Source organism: Pholis gunnellus (assembly GCF_910591455.1).
Source record: "Pholis gunnellus genome assembly, chromosome: 10".
Lineage (NCBI taxonomy): Eukaryota > Metazoa > Chordata > Actinopteri > Perciformes > Pholidae > Pholis > Pholis gunnellus.
This window is the reverse complement of record NC_136537.1, coordinates 7,080,102-7,100,140: the sequence shown is the minus strand read 5'-3', so window position 1 is coordinate 7,100,140 and position 20,039 is coordinate 7,080,102. Positions and strand designations below refer to the sequence as shown.

The 20,039-nt window shown below is 47.3% G+C and overlaps 1 protein-coding gene across 1 annotated transcript in view; it reads left to right on the top strand.

Annotated features, from left to right (window-relative positions):
* Positions 1 to 20,039, top strand: part of gpc3 (glypican 3) — a gene marked incomplete at its 5' end in the record, with an annotated part of 96,142 nt that overhangs the window by 48,500 nt on the left and 27,603 nt on the right. The window contains 3 exons of the mRNA XM_079167115.1: positions 6,646 to 7,331; positions 16,264 to 16,412; positions 16,878 to 17,003. Coding sequence (XP_079023241.1) covers positions 6,646 to 7,331; positions 16,264 to 16,412; positions 16,878 to 17,003 — 961 coding nt within the window. The remainder of the gene's footprint in view (positions 1 to 6,645; positions 7,332 to 16,263; positions 16,413 to 16,877; positions 17,004 to 20,039) is intronic.

Below are 20,039 nucleotides of genomic sequence, written 5' to 3'. Positions count from 1 at the left end.
ACACAATCACACACCGACACACACACACACACACACACACACACACACACACACACACACGGTTTTAATCTCATGTCGAGGATAAATCATCTTCGAGTAATCTCGCGGTGTACCGCAGTACACGTGGCGCTCTCTCACTCTGTGTAAAGGAGCCGCTATAACTCACAGTTAATTATTGAAACAGCCGGGCTCTGGCCTTTCTAATCTTTTATTAAACTCAGCTCGTATTAATTAAGAAGGAAGGCGGGATTTGTTCCCAGCCGTGCACGTGCATGTGCACGCTCACGAGCGTCAAGGGGGCAGAGGATGACTTCATGAGTGTAATGTAACTTGTGTTTTAACAGTAACCTCTAACATGTCGGACGCAGGGGACAGAAATCTGCCAAGATAGTTTTAACGTCTTTTTCTAAACCCACTGAAAAGTTCCTTGCAGCGCGGCTCCACACTCATAATGAAGCTAGCAGGCCTCCCGCACCCTCACCGTCTCGCTGTCTCACTCCATCTCTTTCCCTCCACATCTCTCTCTCTCTCTCTCTCTCTCTCTCTCTCTCTCTCTCTCTCTCTCTCTCTCTCTCTCTCTCACACTGTGCACCCATCTGTTTCAAGAACTTCAAAAACATCTCCGTATCCCCTCGCTGCTTTTCCTCTACGAGTTTGCTCCGGTTCAGTCCGTTACTCTTTAATGTCTCAAAAGGCCGATTAAAATAATCTCCTCTTTCCTTTATTGTTTGAGCACTTTATGAAGAATGGCAACGATAATATTTCTCATCCCATTTGTCTCTATGTTTTATAAAGGGCCGCTGTGCATTAAGCCGATGCATGGGCGCGCTGCGCTGCGAGCATGAAAGATGGACTGAGGGGGAATGAGTGGGAGTGTATTCCTTCTAAGCCACGAGATCGACTCAGCGATGCATATTAGATTAATAGAGCCCGGATGCTTGATTCGGAGTGGAGTGCTCAAACTGTGTTTGTCGTGACCTCTCTCATCTCCCATCACACTGTCTCTACTCTGGCTTTTTCACCCCTCGTCCTCGAATCACAGCCCCGGAGAGCAACGAGAGGTGTGTGTGGGTGTGTGTGTGTGTGTGTGGGGGGGTCTGTGTTTGTGTGTCCTGTCTCGGCCTGTGTGCTGGAAATGAATCCGTTATTGGAATAGCCTTTCACTTCTGAGTGGTAGAGTGTCCTCTGGAGTCCGAGGCTGTATCTACTGTACGTGCATTCTGTCCGCGGTGCGAGCGTTTGATCGGGGGGGGGGGCAGGTCTCTCTCAGTTTTGGCGAGGAAGGTGCGCGATGTGTCTCGCAGCCCTGGCACCGCTTGACTCCAGCTGCCTTTGAATGCAGCTTCAAAGCCAGCCTCGCTGAATGTTTCTCTCCACACGTTCTGGCACTATTCACTAAACCCCCTCCTTCCTCCTTTTCCTCCCTCATCCTCCTCTTCCTCCCTCATCCTCCTCCCCTGCAGCTCTCGGCTGTGTTTTTCCAGTTCACTTTTGCCGTCGCGTCCTTCCCACCTCACTGTGTCCTCTACTCTGCCGTACACCGCGTCCTCTGCCACGGTCCGAGACTGGAGCACGGCTCAACTTTGACCTCGGCAAGGACCGCAGCGCCAGAGATCAATGGAGTCAATGGTGTCAGGAAGCAGCCTGGTGTAGCCTGTAGTACTGGACCAGCAGTATGGCTCCGCGGGTGTCCAGTGCTTCCTGTCTTTTATTAAGATACGAGAGGACGGGAGACATTTTATTATTATTATTTAGATTATGAAGAGTCCATAATGAAAGTAACACACAAACCATCCCATTTTTCCTTTTAATGAAGAACTTTATTATTATTATTGTTGTTTTTATTATTATTTCTGTTATTTTTATCGCCTACTGCAATTGAAAAAGGACAGATCAGTCAGAGACACTTATGTAATGGAATCAACCATTTACATTATTAATCGTTATACAGTTTGATTTTCCAGAAAAAGCCCCAAAGAATCAGAGCAGCAAACAATCTCCTCTTAATAAACACATCGGACAATTCCCCAACAAATGTTTAGCCTTTGTGCATTATTTTAAATAAAAAACAAAACAACAACATCATTTCAGTGTTGATCTTTTTAAAATATGTCTGACTCACGGTGTGAGATTTAGAAATTGTTGTTTATGGGTAGCAGGCTACAGGTAACAACACCAGCGGATGAATTTTCATCGTTTAAGTGTCTTTGTTCAGCTGCGAAGAAACATTTTCCAGAAGCTCATTGGGAGGCAGAGAAACGAATGAAAGAAAAACCGGCGTGTGTGTGTGTGTGTGTGTGTGTGTGTGTGTGTGTGCGTGTGCGTGTGTGTGTGCAGTCCTTACACCTGACTGCCACCTTGCCCTTCCCCGCTCTGCTTTGCCAAATGCTCGCCCACGCCGACACCACCTGGCCACTGCTGTGCGCTGCAGTGATTGCATTGTGTACGTCTGTGTGCCTGCGCGCGTCTTTGTGTGTGCGACGCGCCGCTCTCTTCAACAGATGGAGTAACCTAATACGTGTCTCGTTTGCGCCCCGCTGTCCGTTGGCCCTCGCGGTCCGCTGGTGATGCTATCTGGACCTTACCAGCATCCTGTCTGCTCTGTTCCTGGAAGCAGCCCCCCCCATCCCGTCCCGTAAAACGCGGGGGCACCCGGATTGGGACGCAGCTGGTCAGGTGGAGCTGCTCTCGGGTTACCTGCACGAGCTGAGTGAAATGTGTCTGGAAAAACAGCGTATTGTTTACAGTCAATGAGCAGATGCTGCTTTTGTTGTAAACAGGCTCATAAAGCCCTTACTGAAAGCAAAGCATGCTGGGAGGTTGATGCACGTGTCAGCCTTTGCGTCTGTTTGCTAAACAAACTGATATGCGGGTTTTTACTGCAAACACAAGACATTTTGACCGCTGTTTGCTTTCTGAAGCCCCTTCAGTAAGTCTAAACTTCACAATCAACAAGTTTAAAAAAAAGGATTAGCCAGTTCTGCTTTATTACATAAATCTCTTTATGTTCTTTGTGAATGGCCCTCCAGCCCTCCTGCCAGTCCTCTCCCTGCGTCCTGGACAGCTACTGTTTTGTCACTGGGTCCAGGTGGCGGTGGCTTCTCCATCCATCTCCGTGGCGGCTAGAGGTGACACGCCATCAGCCAAATGGATTAGTCTCATTGGCTGCTGTAATGCATCGATGTTTTCCCCTCCCGGGGATAATAGGTGTACGGGCAGCTGATTGATGAGTCCACAAGGAGCATGTCTGCCTCCGCAGCGTGTCGACCGCAGTCGGCAGTCAGTCAGTCAGTCTGGCGCGCACCTAGTTTGACTTATGTAACACCCGAGACTGATGGCCCTCGCGGACATCAAATATGCTCATTTGACAGGCCGTTCATAGATTATGTGAAAAGCCTGTTTCATGTCGGAGCGGGAGTCACTCTTACGCTTTTTGGGTGTCGGAAGTAAGTGACCCCACGGTGACGCGGATTTATGAGCTTTCTTTCACACTTTGGACGACCTGCGGGACTTGATCACATTTTAATCAGGGGCTTTGATTAATGACACGATACGCAGACAAAGTAGGTATTAGGATAAAACGGTGGAACACTGCAGAGCGACGGTGTCGATGGCAATGGGATGGAGCGCTTAATGTGAGGTAAATTAGTGGATATCCATATTTTAACGCACGAGGAAGCTGAGAGGCCTAAACCCCTTGGAGTAAACATTATCTGGCTGTTGGAGAGCATAGATAGATGTGGAAGAGGAGAGGCAGAGACCCCCCCCGCCCTCCTCCCTCGCTGCTGATGCGCCTGCAAAAAGCCTTCAGTCTCGGAGGGGAAACGGCTTTCCAGCAGCCAGCCTTCTGTCTCCACCCGTGACAGCGACAAAATAAATGCTACTGCTAATTTTAAGCGCGACCCATTATGTTGCCTCAAGGCTCCCCCGCGCCGGTAATGTAGTGCTCTTGACCCAGGATGCCACAGGCCCCTGACACACGGCCCCCTCTCCCCTCCATTAGAGGACACCTGATCCCGCAACGCAGGCTTTCACTGATGAAGGAGAGCGAGCGGCGCGCACAGGAAATGGACTCCAAACGGTTCGTACCGTGACCCGGGCTACTTAGAGCCACTGAATTGCATCTATGAAGAGCCCTCTAGTCTTTCTCTTTACCATTACAAAGTGGCTCTCCTCTTTGTGGTGTAAGAGATACTACAGGTAGCGGCGGAATCACAGGGTTTGATGTTCACAGAAAGCGAGGAAAAGGGGAAGCAAATAGCTTTGAGGTGGATGTGCATTTTCAATGTTCCATCAGTAACCAAATATAAGAGGAATTACCAGGAATTGAGCATCTCCGTGTGTGTTTTATCTCTGCGTGTGTGTGTGTGGGCGTGTCCTCCCTCCTCCCAGCCTGTCTCCTTGCCTCGACTGGCAATCCGCACATCTGTCTGCTCATTGATCACAGAGGGAAGTGCTTCTCAGACTCAGCGGGGCGGCCGCGGCCCCAAAAAACCCAAACAGATGCGCACCGCTCCCGAGCATCCTCCTCACACTCAAACATCCTCAAATGTTTCTTTTATAACCCGCCATCCACCCGGCAAAGGTTTCGCTGAGCACGCATGCTGTTTCCCACCCTGTTTCATATTCACGCACGCACTCAAATGTTAAAACCACAGCCTGACGCTGTTTACCGCAGAGGAAGTTTGGGGATAAATGACTCGTTTAATTCGAGGCAGCGCGACTTCAGCTGAACAGTGGCCGCTGCGGCCTCGCTGCAGCTCAATAGTAGTGTAGCGAAGTTCCCCTAATTTAGGATTCCCTGGAGCCAGTTGATGCAAAGGAGCAGTGAGGGACATTTGGAGGCATCTAATGGTTAAGGTTGCATTAAGCATCTGATCCCAAAACCTTCCCAAGCCTGTAGAGAACTCCGTGTTTGGTTTGTCCATTCTGGGCCATTATATTCCGTTTCTACCCCTATATCGTCCTTTAAAGAAATCATCATTTAATAGCACCTAACCCATTCAAACCCAGCCACTCAGCCTTAGCATATTATTTACCTTTCACTTTGGAGGCGTAGAAGCATCATCATAGTGTTTTCACAGATTTCTATATATCTACTGATATGGAACCAGAGTCAAGTGATACCAACTATCCTAAAGCGACAGCATTAACAAACAAACTTGTCAATTATTTCCCTTTCTGTTTCTCTTATAATTTCTGTAAGTTAATGTATTGGGTCATAAAGCTTCAAAATAAGCAACCTTTTCAACACACGTGGAGGTCTTCGCCTCAACTCCCACCACCCAGAATGAATGCACCTGTTCAGATTGTGTTAACGTTACATTGGAATGCACCGCAGCAGCAGCAGCCGCGGTTAGTCAGAGAGACGGGGTGATTGTGTGTTTTTCTTTCCCTCAGATATTGCCATATTCTCAAATGGACCCCCTCGTGTGCCTGAAATGGCACAAAGAGAAACACATTAAACGTTCTACACAGAAGAGTCGGAGGTGTGACGGCGTGCCACGGTGCTGTCCGAGGACCCGGTGCTCCGTGCGGGCCGACGGGCTTCATTTGGCCTCCCGAGGAGAAAGAAATTAAACTAGCCGAGCGAGGAATAAAATGGAATAACAAAGATGAAATGTCTGGCTTTTGTGGCACATAAAAGCAATAAAACTCCTCTAACGATCCCTTAAACCTGCGCTCCCCTCCCCCCCCCTCCCCCACACGCCCTCACAAAGCAGTAGTGGCTATCGCTCTCAACAAAGTGATGTAGTGGACTAGCTGCGGTATAAATGGTATTTGGGCATCCCCAGCTATTCTCCTGTGCAAAAAGCTTCATTTCACTGACTCTCAGCTCCCCCCTAAGTTCAGTAATGGAGCTTTAAATCCCCTCTGTTGTTGTCGGGGCCGTCGCTCATTTTGCTACCGGGGGTCGATAGTAGAGCTCTGACTTCTTGTGCCACCTTGTTGATAAGACTTCACTGTGCGCCTTGAAAAACACCACCGATTATTTTCCCTGCTCACGTCGGCCGCGCACCCCTCCCTCCGCCATCCTCCGTATGCTTCTCTCCCTGCAGACCTCCTCCCGCCTCCCCCCGCTGACTAATATATTGGCATTAATCCTCTCCTTTAAAAGGGACTTCTTCTTTAAGATCCTGCGAGCTCAGTTCTAGTCCACTCTTTAGTTGTATTGAAAGGTCAATCCCCAAATCTTGCTTTTCATCTTTTCCAGGAGCTTTGCTCTCTTTATATTCCCAGCCATAGTCTGTTCGAGCAGCTTTGTGTGTGTGTGTGTGTGTGTGTGTGTGCGTGTGTGTGTGTGTCCTGTGTTTGTGTGAACAGCCCCATTAGTGAAAATAACAGATTGAGAAAAACTGGGGAAAAGGGAAAGAGAGGCTGTGCGTGGGAAGTTTTCTCCCACTGTGATCGTTAACGATGGGATCATGTTTTGGGGGGAATTGCATCTTTTCGAGTGTTTCATGTTTTTGAGCTAAATTGCTGCCTATGTTTTTGTGACAGCTCGGCGTACTTGTTGTGATTGCTGAGGCATGAGTGCAACAGCTTTCAAAAAGGTGCCCCCCCCCCCCCCCCCCCCCCCCCCTCCCTTCTTACCCCCCCCCACTTCTGACTCTTTCCTCGTGTTTCTTTCTTGCTCTCTTGCAGAGGCCTTCGACCTGGTGCTGCGTCACGGCCGTAACTTCACGCTGGCCATGCTGAAGTCGGAGTTCCCGGGTCTCGGGGGTGGAGCCCAGAGCTCCGTGGGGCAGCTCTTCCTGGACATGTCGCTCTACATCCTGGGCTCGGACTCCACGGTGGACCACATGGTGGCGGTGCTCTACGGTCGCCTCTTCCCCCTGGCCTACCGCCGCCTGCTGGGCGGCGTCGCGTCCGCTGCGTCCGAGGAGTGTGTGAGAGGAGCCTGGAAGGACTCGGGAGCGTTCGGCCCGTATCCCAAACTGATGATGACCCGTCTGTCTCGCTCGCTCCTGGCCACGCGTGTCTTTCTGCAGGCGCTGAACCTGGGCATCGAGGTGGTCAACACCACCGACCACCTGCGGCCCGGCCGGGACTGCAGCCGGGCACTGCTGAGGCTGTGGTACTGCCCTCACTGCCAGGGCCTGCTGGGGCCGCCGGCCTGCCGTGGCTTCTGCCAGGCGGTGATGCAGGGCTGCCTGGGGGGAGCGGCCGAGGTGCAGCCGCACTGGAGGAGCTACGTAGACGGACTGGGGAAGCTGGCCGGTGCCATGAGGGGGGAGCAGGACATGGAGGCCGTCGTTCTTAGGCTGCCTTCCATGATCAAAATGGCTCTCAAGCACGCCATGAACGCCCGCACCCGCCTCACTGCCCTGGTGAGTCAAGTACACACATGCACACAGTCGCCGTTTTGAGGGACAGGGTTTGTTGAATATGTGAGTCTAGTCTGCCTGAGTCATTGATCCTTTATCTGACTGAGGTTTGTGCAAGTTAAGAATCTATGGCGCTGAAATATCAGCAGCCTAACTGGGCTGTGTATTGATAAATCCATGGCGCTGTCCGTGGTGCTGAAGTAGCAGACAGACTTGTAATCATGCCTTTTTTCCTGCCCTTCTGTTTCCTTTGGTATCTATAATAAGGATGATAGGCACACACACACACACACACGCACATACACACACACACACACATACGCAGCACTGCATTGTAAAATACAAGGGCTGCATTGGTGTGGGTGTGTTCCTAGAGATGAGACTGACTGTATTCCAGACTCCAGAACACTGCACTGCTGACAGTTTACAGCACGATGAGACGGTGTTACATCTTATCCTCCATCTCATCAGTTGTAAGATAAACATTAGTATGAAGGTGAAGTCACACTCGCACCAATCTCCGTGAATACATAAACTGTTAAACTGAAAAGTTCTACAGACTTGTGTGTTTTTGGGGCCTTCAGAGGGTTACAGCCGACTGACTTCCTGCTGAATTCCCGCACACATGAACGACAATAATGTAGTGATATCACTCTTTGTTTTTTTTTTATTTCATTGGAACTAATGGCTCAGATTTTGATAAGTCAAAGAGTATTTTTAACAAGATGTATCTCAGAATTGCCACACGTTCAAAGGGACCTGCAGCTGCAACTGCAGCCACTAAAGTTCATCTTTGTTTATCTTTTGACGTTTAAATTTGCCCAGTCACCCGATAGAAGTAGTGTTTGGAAATAGGACTTTTAAACTGCAGCATCTGCCAGATTGTTGACAGTCTTCAATCTGCAGTGCCTTGCCAGTATGCGCTCATGCTGTGCCAAAATAATGCTCCCACTGAAATGAATGAGGAAGCTGGAGACGGCGCATTCATTTCAGGTCAGAGGACTTCTATTGAGCGAGGGAGGACGAGTGATCCGCGCTACATTTCTTCCCCCTAACAAAGAAGGCGTCACCTTGTAATGAGAAATCTCAAAACTGCGAGACACGGCTCCAGCTGAAGCAAACTCAACGAAATAATAGCAAGGGCAGAGGAAGGGAGGCTGAACCTCGTCTCTCACTCCTCGGCGGCGCTGACCCGTTACGTGTGTGTTCTCAACTCCAATAAAACCGTCAAGTTTGTTCGTAGCCCACATGTGAAGTCAGGGAGAAGTGCTCATGAAATATGAAGACCTTTTTTGGCTGCAGAGCTGGATGTGCTTTTTTTCTTTCTTTTGCTTCCTGTAGATCCGCTGAACTTTTCACTCTCACAGCCCCGAGTCCCCGCAGTGACCAGGTTTCCACTCAGAACCCATCATTTATTAACACAGAGGTTGACCTCACTTGCTCTACAGCGCGAGGGCGTGGCTGCAACGGTGAATCGCTGACTTGGGGGAAATCGCTCACTCTGTGTGCGTTTGTGTGTGTGTGTGTGTGTGATCCCTGTGTGGGTTTACTTAAGACTGCAGCTCCAGTCACCGCAGATGACTTTACGCTGTGTTTACGGCTCCGGCTCTGGTTCCAGCACACGGGATCAGAGCTGCTATTGTCCTGTATTATTCAGCACCCTGTGACCTCGTCACACTGTGACGAGGTCAGGTGTGTGTGTGTGTCTGCGTATTTGAATGTAATGTTGCGGAGACACTCGTCACTCAGCGGAGTCGTCAAAAGGACAGAGGCGTCGTCTCCCTGAAGGCTAATTTTGTCTCACTGAGGAGTCCCGGGGGACCAACCCAAATTACACAACACCTGATTACTTCACCTCAGTTAACCAGTTTAGGATTTGGGTGAATGAATTCAGGATTTGGGTGAATGAATCCACTGCAGTGTTTTTTTATATATATTTCAGCCAATTAACTTTATATTAATAAATACAACTAGCCTATTTATTATGGAGGACAGAATATGACTTAAGTATAAATAAATAAATTACTAAATGGATTAATAAATGTATGAATAAACAAATAAATGCTTAAATAAATGTTTGAATACAGAAATAAACAGCGATGTCTACAGGGATGATTTGCTAGGAATCGGTTGCTTCTGTCTTGCTCCCCTACTTGACCAATCCTGCTTAAGAATGAGGTTCGGACCGCCTACCTCATTAACATACGGACACAGAAATACAGAAATTAATAAATGAAGGAATACAGAAATGTAGAAATAGATTTATTTATTTATGTCCTGTTTAGGTATCAACTTTTATTTATTTATTTCAGCATTTAAATATTTCTGTATTTATTTCAGCATTAATTAATTATTTTATTTATTCATTTCTGTATTTATACATTTATTAATGCATTTATTTATTTATACTCAAGACATTTTTCGTCCTCCATAATTTCTTGTCACTTACATTAAACACGGTAAAGCCATATCGAGCAGGAACAATAATAATGCAGATTGTTTTAATATTTCTGATATTCCTTGATTTATAATTTCTTCTTGCAGTGAACACAACCGAATATGCGTCATGTAGTAGAACATTGCTCATCATGCACCAGACTCCCTCAAAGCAATACAAACATCAGTTTACAGAACTACAGAAGTATTATATAAAAAAAGCAAAAATTGTAAATCAAGTAGCATTTCCATGTAATTCTAGCATCTTTTAAATTATTCAGGCGGATGGCGCTGCATCAGTGGTCTGTCTGAACGGGTCAATGTGCATCATGATCCTAACATGTAAACGTTTGATGATATTGTCAGATGAACGCCATATAATCCACGTGCACATAGTGACAACAGAAGGAGAGACGTGAAACTTGACTTGGTCATTGTACTTCTGTGTAATTCTACAGTTTAGCGAGTGGATTGTCTGCAACGACGCTGCAGACTAGAGGCTCTGCTAACAGATCCCCGGCGTGGGCGGGTGGATGGGGCGCTGCCAACATGCCGTGCTGTCACGCTGTCTTTCTTTCATTTTTGATACCACCACCGGGGGGCGCCAAACTCAGAAATATTTAAATCTTACACAGAGTAACTTTAAAATATGTTTGTTTTTTTAACTATAACGATAAGAGGAAAATAAACATATTTTCCTTTTTTTATTTTTACAAATACATACCCAATGAAACCTAATAAATACCTAATGAAACCTAATAAATACCTAATGTAATCTAATAAATACCTAATGTAATCTAATGTAATTCAGTGAGAACTTTGTTGTTTTTTTTAATCATTTTCAGCAATTTTCCAAACAGTCCCTGCCCTATTTTATTGTCCACACACTGAAAACAACTGACAAAAATGTAAAGTGAGTAAATATATTGTCTACCGTATGTAGTTGCTGCTGGTTTTCTACACTCTAAACTCATTTTAAATTGGTAATGGCACTAAAAGGTCTAACAATAACATGCCTTAGGAAATGGTAAGCACCGATAATAACCATAAAATTTGATTTGTGGCTCTAATAATGGAGTCTGCTCCTGTAAATCCTAGCAGGTCTCTAAAATATGTCCTTGTGGCTGTTAAGTGGAAACCGTAGTAATCATTTAGTGATACTTCAATATTTAGTACAGCAATGTAAATGGATCTATGGAGCACTAAACAGTCTTGTTTAGTGGTTTCCTGTGATTGTAAAAGCTGTGGTCGCCATCCTCTCACTCCTCCTCCCGTGCAGGCCCCCGTTTACTGCCACCGAGGGGGACAAACGGATGGACTCCATCCCAGTAAAAGTGTGTCGACTTGAAACGAGTAACTCGACCGCTCGTCGTCCGCCAGCCCGCTCCCCTGCATGTTAACACTCATTTCCCTTCCAACCGGAGCAACTCCAGCGTGAATCCACCAATGTTCTGAGAGACGGAGAGAGGGCAGCCAAGAGCCCTGCAGCTTCAATCTATTCCCCTGTCAACTTCCCACCCCTCTCCTGCAGTTTGATGCCATCCACCTCCGTCTCTGCAGCTCATCCTCAACATCCTTCTCTCTCTTTCACCCCTCCCTCCCTCCCTCGTTTTTCCTCGTTTCCTCTCGTTCTTTACGCTCTGCTTTGAGAGAAGATGCATGATTTATGAAGCTCTATTTTTACCGGTTACTGAGGAGAAAGAGAGGAGAGGAACAACGAGAAGGAGAAGAGGAGACGGGGGAGAGAGAGAGAGAGAGAGAGAGAGAGAGAAGGAGAGGGAAGGGTGTGAAGAGCGAGCCCAAGGGGAAGGAGAAGAGGAGAGTGTGGAGGAGACATCCATCACCCCCGCGACCCCTCTTCTGGAAATGAAGAGGGGGAAGTAGGTTGAGACAGAAATATGATGGATCTGACCACGAGTAGAGGAGATGTAGTGCAGAGTGCATGAGTTGTGTGTGTCGCCACACACTCGACACATGCTCAAAGTCTAATACCACAGATCGCTTTGTGTGCCTGTAACATTATTTGTTCAATAACACACTTTTGTTGTCTCCCCCCCCCTTTGTGCACAAGCATCAGATCAAATCACTTCCAAACTGTTGCTTCAGTTTCAAGAGCGCTAATTAAGTCTCTGCTGCATTTTTATGATTTATTAATCGACTGAGGTTGTGAAAGCCGTTTGAGCTTTTAAACATAAAATGAGTCCCGTTTACGAATGCTGTAACGTGTCATCAAAGTTGTTATTCATCGAGTCATTTGTTTCATTTGAATTATAGAAGTCCTCAAAAGGCCCAATCTGCGGTTTGCATGACCATTTAAATTACAGATATTTGCATGCGTGATTGAGTTTGACTTAACGATGAAAAATAAGCATTACGGTACGACTGATCAAAGCTACATTGATCCTTTTTTCTTCCTGCTGCTGCGTAAATGAACCTTTAAAAGCAGAAAGAAATCATTTCAGTTAGATTTAGCTGTTTTCTAGGTCGATGTGCCAGCAGCTGATCAGCTTAGCTTAGCATAAAGACTGAGAACAAGGGGAAACTGTTACATATTGGAATATTTACCATTCAAATATGAGAGAGTTAATCTTCTCACTTAACTTTAGACAAGAATACGAATAAGTGTCTCTTCACATCATCTCTTGAACCAAAGAACCATTTATCACATCTTCGTTTCCTCCCAATGCAGACAGTTTGTCCCTCATTGCACCTTCTTAGGGGATATATCACGTATTCTTTTACACCTGTTTTCCATCCCACTTTCAAAATACGTCATGTAGCCACTTCAGACCGTGTCCTCTCTGTCAAATCAGAGAGACACCGAGCTTTAATAACTTTTCACAGCTCCGAATGCTTCAGGATCCGCAGAGCTCTGAGTGAGAAGTGTGAAATCCATTTTCCTCACAAGCGTCTCACTAACGTCGACGCACAAACAACTAATGTCTCGTTTTAAATTAGACTCCGATCTGCATGGCTTACCCATCTATTTTAGTGAATTAACGTCAGCGTTTAGTGCCGAGAGTTCTAGCTTTTACCACGCAGGAGATCTTTGTGCTAAAATATTAACGCATGTTGTATTTATTTAATATTTGGGGATTTTGTTGATCTCATTAATGTCATGTCGACATTTCTGAAGCGGTGGATTTGCTAAATAGGCGCACTGAGCTGAACTGATTAGAGAGATTTAAAGATTCGACTGAAAGCCACTGAGCTCTACCTGAAACTCCGTTATGTTTTAACTCGCTTTGATCGGTGTGTTTCAATGCTTCACGTCCACAGTATGTTCAGATCATTTAAGGGCTACAGACACTTGGGCCTGTATTCATTTAACTAATAGGGGCCAAATGCACATATAGTACACACAACTATAGGTAGCAGTGGATAAATATTGGAGAAATAGCTTAAATACAGTAGTGGATAAAAGGTTGAAATAGTGAGCTAAATGTCATGTGTAAACATTACATTGAGTTAGCTCACAGTAATGGTTGAAACATCCAGCTCTCTCTAAGCGGTAGTAATGAAAGCTTGGACTGTTTATAAGAAATGGACAGTTGTCATGTCACTCGTTGGTTTGTGGACTACGGTTCTGAAGCCTTGAGTTCGGCATTTCAGCCAATGTCGAAAGTGAAAAGTTTGGTGAGAAGTCGTATAATTTTCTCATCGACTTCTATACAATCAGACTTCTTTCTGCAGCCAGAGGGATCGCCCCCTGATGGCCAGTAGAGAGAATGCAGGTTTGAGGCACTTTCAGCATTGGCTTCACTTTTGCAGACCCGGTCGCCGCCTGCACCGAACTGACCTAAACGCTGGCAATTCAATTTGAATGATAGTAATGATATTCAATGACATCCACTGAAATCACATTTACTGGTGTCTGTTGAGGGGCTGTGAGCTCGGCCGTGGGACTGGAACGGGACTATAGCTGCTCCAGCTGACTCGATCGAACTCGAACAATTTACACCACATCAAACTGAGAGATTATTGCTCCATATTTCTCATTTCCAACCCAGACAGTACGCTATCCATTTGAAGTTGTAACCATAATAGCTGTCTGGTATTACTCTACTTTTGATACATACTGAGACTTTTCCCTCATTTCCACTTCACTGGGAGACTCTGAAAGGCTTTCAGCTGAAATAGGATGTCTATAATGTGTGCAATTCACCAGAAGCCAGTTCCTGTATGCCGGTGACAACAATGCAGGGAGGAGGAGGAGGATGAGAAGCAGGAGGAGGAGGAGGAGGAGGATGAGTGCTGAGTGCTGACTCAGTCTCTCCCCCTCTCCTGTGAGCCTGGTCTCCTCTGGAACACAAACATTACTCACCAAAAACTCTCCGATATGTCGTTACAGCTGTGCACCTTTATAACGCCGATAGCATCTTCTCTCCTCTTGAAACGGTTTACCTATGAATCACTCCAGGTGATCCAGACTAATGCATAAGCCTGCTAACACACTGCACACAGGGGGGATCCACGTGCATCGCCATTGATTTGTTTAGAGTTTATCTTTACGCCATGTTTGCACATTGCAGCCCCACATGGAACCTGAGCTGCAGATGTGCAAGTGGACATGTGGACAGTGGTGTGTGTGTGTGTGTGTGTGTGTGTGTGTGTGTGTGTGTGTGTGTGTGTGTGTGTGTGTGTGTGTGTGTGTGTGTGTGTGTGTGTGTGTGTGTGTGTGTGTGTGTGTGTGTGTCGTATTCCTGGCAGTCAGCACCTCTCGCTCAGTGAGTCGGGCTGCTCAGTGCAGATAAAAGTGTGCAGATATATCCGAGGACTCACGCTGAGGCAGGCTTTATCTGCAGACTCTCCTGTTAGTTGTGTTAGTCCAGCCCTGGGTGATATTAATACCCCGCTAATGAGCCCCTTCCTTGAAGAATCCGGAAACAATCGGAGGGGTGGGGTTGGCGGAGAGGTGTGGGGTGTGGGGTGGGGGGGTGCCTCGTGCGCTGAATCCGTCTCCCCCTTGTGCCACGACTCCCCTACGGCTTCCCGGGAACGCACAAACAAGAAGAGGAAAGCAGCTCCAATCACATTAATCATGGCCTGTGGGAGCACCGGCACTCGCTGCGGGCGCAGGAGAGCGAGAGAATTACACAAGAGGAAGAGAATGAGGTGACAGAGACCATGTGCTGAAGTGTGTGTGTGTGTGTGTGTGTGTGTGTGTGTGTGTGTGTGTGTGTGTGTGTGTGTGTGTGTGTGTGTGTGTGTGTGTGTGTGTGTGTGTGTGTGTGTGTGCGTGTGTGCGTGTACGTGTGTGTGTGTACGTGTACGTGTGTGTGTGTTTGTGTGTGTGTGTGATTTCCCCCCAAGTACACGGCAGGGAAGTATTAGTGAAGATGGCTAGTCAGGGATGCTGGGCATTAGTGAATGCCTGGTGCAGGAGAACTCAAGAATCTGTGACTATCAGGACTGTGTGTGTGTGTGTGTGTGTGCGTGCGTGCGCGCTGTGACTATGACTGCATTCTTGGATGACAAGGCTGCATTGATTAACCCTGACGATTCTGTCTTACAGCTGTTCTGCATTTCTGTGTGTCTCAGCATGCATGCAAGTGTGTGTGTGTGTGTGTGTGTGTGTGTGTGTGTGTGTGTGTGCGTGTGTTTCCCATTAGTATGCAGGACGACATGTTTATCATGCTAATAGCTTTAGCTGCATTGTGTTCAAATGAATAATTGCATTAAAATGATTTTTGTTTATGCTGGGAAATCTGTGTGCGTGTGCTTGTGTGTGTGTGTGCTTGTGGCCTCGGCTTCCACCGGATAAAGATGTCCAGTGCTGCTCTATCAGGTCACATCGGTATGCAGCAGCAGCGGTGCCAGCCTATTCACTTAAAGGGGAGCTGGGCACAATTAGCTGTTAACGTTACATGGCAGAATTAAGCCTCGGCCAGAATCCCCAGGGGAAATTAAACCACCGGCAAATCATTAAACCACAAGCTAAACATTAACAGCCATTTGCATTTTTATTGCACCTGAAAAGAATGTGCCAGGTCCATTATCTCTGAGAGACAGAGGGGGGGACTTCTTATTTAGTATTGTTATGTCGTCCCGTGTGGGTGCACAATGGTGTTTGTACGGCGAGAGAAGAAGCAAACGAGAGGCCTTATTTTCACGCTCTCGCTTTTTTTTTTTTTTTTTTTTTGGAGTGTTATGATTACAAATTCGTACAAGGCGGAACCGGCTGGCAGAGGGTACAATGGCTTGTTTGTTATGCAAACCCCCCCCCCCCCCCCTTCCCCCCTTGCTTTCATCACTACTCAGAAATAAACAAACCCAAGCAGATGACAATTTGCAGAGGGGCTCAGCTGAGTAAGGCCGGCAGTTTGGCTGCTGACAGGTTCTGATTATCTGCAGTGTCATTGCTATTGAGTGTTTTGAACAAACAGGCGTAAGCGGCTCGGGAATGGGAGCGATGAAAACACAAGTGGGGTGAAGAGGTCTGGTGGGAAACTGAACTCGCTCACTCACTTCTGTTTTTTTTTCCCTCTCTCCTCTGCAGGTGAGCGGGATGTGCGGACAAACTCCTCAGCGCGCCTCCCGCTCGGTGGAATCTCCTCCTCCTCCTCCGCCGCCTCCCGCTGCCTCCGCGGCCCGCAACCCCTGGCCCTCACCCTCGGACTCTGACGAGACTCTGGGTGGCCTCCGCAGGTGAGATGCCCTCCGGCTAATGAAGCAGCGCTCGCTCTCCAGACCGCTGCAGGGTCGATTATATGTCTGGCAGACATAACGCTGTCCCTGACACCGCGGACAGGTTTCTTGCTGTTTCCTTGCGACACTCAGTCTTTCGCCCTCTCGAGTGTTTCCCCACACCCCTGATGCACTTCAGGCTTAAATGAACAGTGTAATAATGCCCAGCGGGGCTGCTGGCCTCGGCAGCACAATGGCCAGATTAATGTCAATTAAGACTGGAGCTGCTGCTTATATAGCCTCTGTTACTCTCTCTCTCTCCAGGGGGATCTCATCGACCTGCTTTCACTGCTATCAAGTAGAATCTGTTTCTTTCCTCGTGTCTCTCCTCTCGCTCTATCTAGAGCCATATTCAGATCAACTGAAAGTTTTTGTTCTTTGCCTCTCTCTGCGTTGAACATTTCCTTCTCTTTTCCTGCACCTCAGGGAGTTCATATCCAGCTTGAAGGGCTTCAGCTCCTTCTACAGCGGTCTCGGGGAGGCGCTGTGCAGCCGTGAGCCCGCTCCGGCGAACCACTCCCTCTGCTGGAACGGGCAGGAGATGACAGACAGGTAAATCAGTGTCTGGTTTTGCCTGTATGAAGAGCTGTAACACACACTATAGAGGAATGCACCCTACGACCTGCCTCGGGTTTATTGCCTTCACTAGATGACCAGTTTATGACCGCAAATAGTCCTGCTCTGACTCCTGAATCCTCAATAATCCAGCAGCAGCATGTAGGAGGAGAGTGTAGGTGAGCTGAAGGGTAAGTTTGATCAGAGCTGATGAGCTCCGCACGAGGGCCCCCCTCTCCCACCGAGCGCGAGTGTAAATCTTGACTTTGGCTCGATGGGATGTTATTAATGTCAGGCGCGCTGTCACCTTATTCCCGCTTAGTTAATTGCTGTTTCGATCGCTCTCTCGCTCCTTCATCCAACATCTCCCGCGCTACCCTGCAGAACCTCATTTGGTTTTGCGCAATATTTCTCTTCACCCCTGTCCTTCTGGCTCCACACATCATAACTCCCTCCTTTTTTTTTCCGCCCGCACCATCAGCTGGCCCCAATTTCAATTTGGCATACATAGTTAAAGATATCATCCGTTTTTTTTTAACCTTTTTTTTTTTGCTTTTGTAAATTATGTGTGGAATTTAATCAACGCAGAGGCACACAATTCAGACAGAAAGCGGCTGGAGGTTAATGTCTTACCTCTCGTTCCTGAAGGAGGGCCCGAGAATAAATTCTCAAGCTGCTGAAAGAGAGTCTGTCACAGAGATAGAAAAACAGTCTCAATCTTGAGAAGAGGCATCAGGTTAGCGATGGGGGCAGAGCTGTCCGGAGGGCATGATTGCATGCCGGACCAAACAGTGCGATAGGAAGGTGCAGGGAGGCAGGAAAGGAGACTCGGAATGATGGAGAGATTACAGTGTCCCCGGGCGAGCAATTCTCCGTGTCGTCTGCGAGGGCAAGTATGCTTGCACATTCACTCAGGGAACATTTTCACTCTGAGATTTGTTCTGGATCATCTTCCATTATCCTCCCCAGATAGGACCGTCTCCAGAGCCAAACGGGGCATTCATTCTCCTATTGTCTCAAGTGGATATATTTAGATTGGGTGGGTGTGTGGGGGGGTATAAGCGCTGCAGGGGTCGGGTACTGAACGTTTCACGATACTTGAGGAGAAATCTTCGGAGCTAAATGTGGCGCTTTTCATCAGGCGTGTTTACCATCCTACCTGGAGCCAAGATCAGAGGAGCAGCACTTCTCACCACATCAAACAGCGTAACACGGATAACTGTGATAACAGATGTGACGCCGCGCCAACTCAAAACATTGAATTTGCATTCCTCTTTTGGATCTAATGGCAGTGTAAACCACGCGCATGATAAAAGAGGAGATGTCAGCTGGGAACATTTTATTCAGGGGCTGTATGGAAGTGAATAGGAGAGGAGGTCAATAAAAAGGGAAGGTGTTGTTGGAAGGGTAGTCTGAATTTTATTTTATCATTCTGAATTCATTTATGGTTTCACCATGTTAGCATTTTAACGTGTGCTAACAATGAGTAAACACAGTAAAGCTAAGGCAGATGGGAATGCCGTTCATTTTGCTGGTATTCGGTTACAGTATTTGTGTCAGTGTCAGTATTAGTACATCTTCTGTGGGCCATGAATATCTGTGCTGAATTTCATGGCAATGCATTTCCATCCAAAATGGTGCCCAGAGTGACTTAGAGCCGTGCCACTAGCGAGCGTCTCCACTGGTGGCACACACTAGAAATCCCATTAAGATTTCATTTGAGGTACACTGTTAAACAAGTTGTACCAATACAACAGTGTTATGTTACTTTCACACTTTGTAGGGAAGGTGTTGTAGTTTGTCAAGACGAGCGTTGAAAGAAAGTATTAACGCCCCCGGAGAGAGCTTAGCTGTTTTGTTTTTTTTACGAAGTGAAAGATAAGGTTCGCCACCCCCAATAATTGTCATACAGTCCCTCGCAGCTATTTTCACGATATCATCTAAATTTGATTCTCGTTTTGCTCAAGATGACAATTCAGCCTGAAGACGTGCAGTGAATTAATCGTGACAACCGCACTGTTTGCACCACCACACACCCTGACCTTTGACCCGGCCTGTATCTGAGGGACTGGAAAGTGTGATCAGGTGGTGTGAAAAGCGTCAGACCCCAATTTAGGTTTCCCCTTCATCACCTGCAGCGTCTTCTCCTGCTGTTGTTTATTCTGACGTGTGAGGCGTCCCACTCAGACGGGGCCTAATAGCGTGGTAATTGGTGTTAGATTAGATTAGGCTATCACTGGAGCTAACTGATCTGATCAGGCCTGCTAGCAGCGAACAATAACTAAGAAACGATCAGATAACAAACTGAGAGCTGCCGACTGAGACTATCAGTGGTCAAACTGGGTTTAACGGCGATGCACGCTGACTTATGTCTCGGTGAACAATCATTTGGACCGGCACCTATCGTGTGAAACACTAACCTGCCTCGGCTCCTTATCTCCACTCAAAATCTCCCTCCCCTAATCCTCCTTCCTCGACCCATATTTCCTTTTTTTTTTTTCCCCTCCCTCCTGAATGGATCACACATCTCACTCCATTATTAATGTGATAATTAGCGGCGGAGAAGGGGGTGAGATCATGGCTAATAAGAAGAATAAATAACTGTGGAAATGTAATTTGAGTTTAATGAAAAGTCTGGCTGAGGGGAGAGCGAAAGACTGATGAGTGGAGATGGCATGTGAAAGGTGTGTGTGTAGGTGTGTGTTGGTGCTCAGGGCGATGTCACAGAGATGAGAACAGAGTATGACCTCATGCTTTCCACACACACACACACACACACACACACACACACAATCTCACTCATCTAAGCGCGCTGCAGGAGTAGGTGATGAGTGGCGAGGATGTGGTGGGAAGGGGTTAATGGCTGCCACTGCCAGCAGCGGAGGAACACCTGCAGGAGCGTTTTCAGACTCACCCGGCTCCTCCTCTTGAGAACATACACAGGTGTCAACAGAGCCGCGTTTCCTCGGTTACACAGAGAGACGTGTAAGCGCCCGCCCGCAGGCTGGTCGCGCATAAACAAACCCTCGCTGC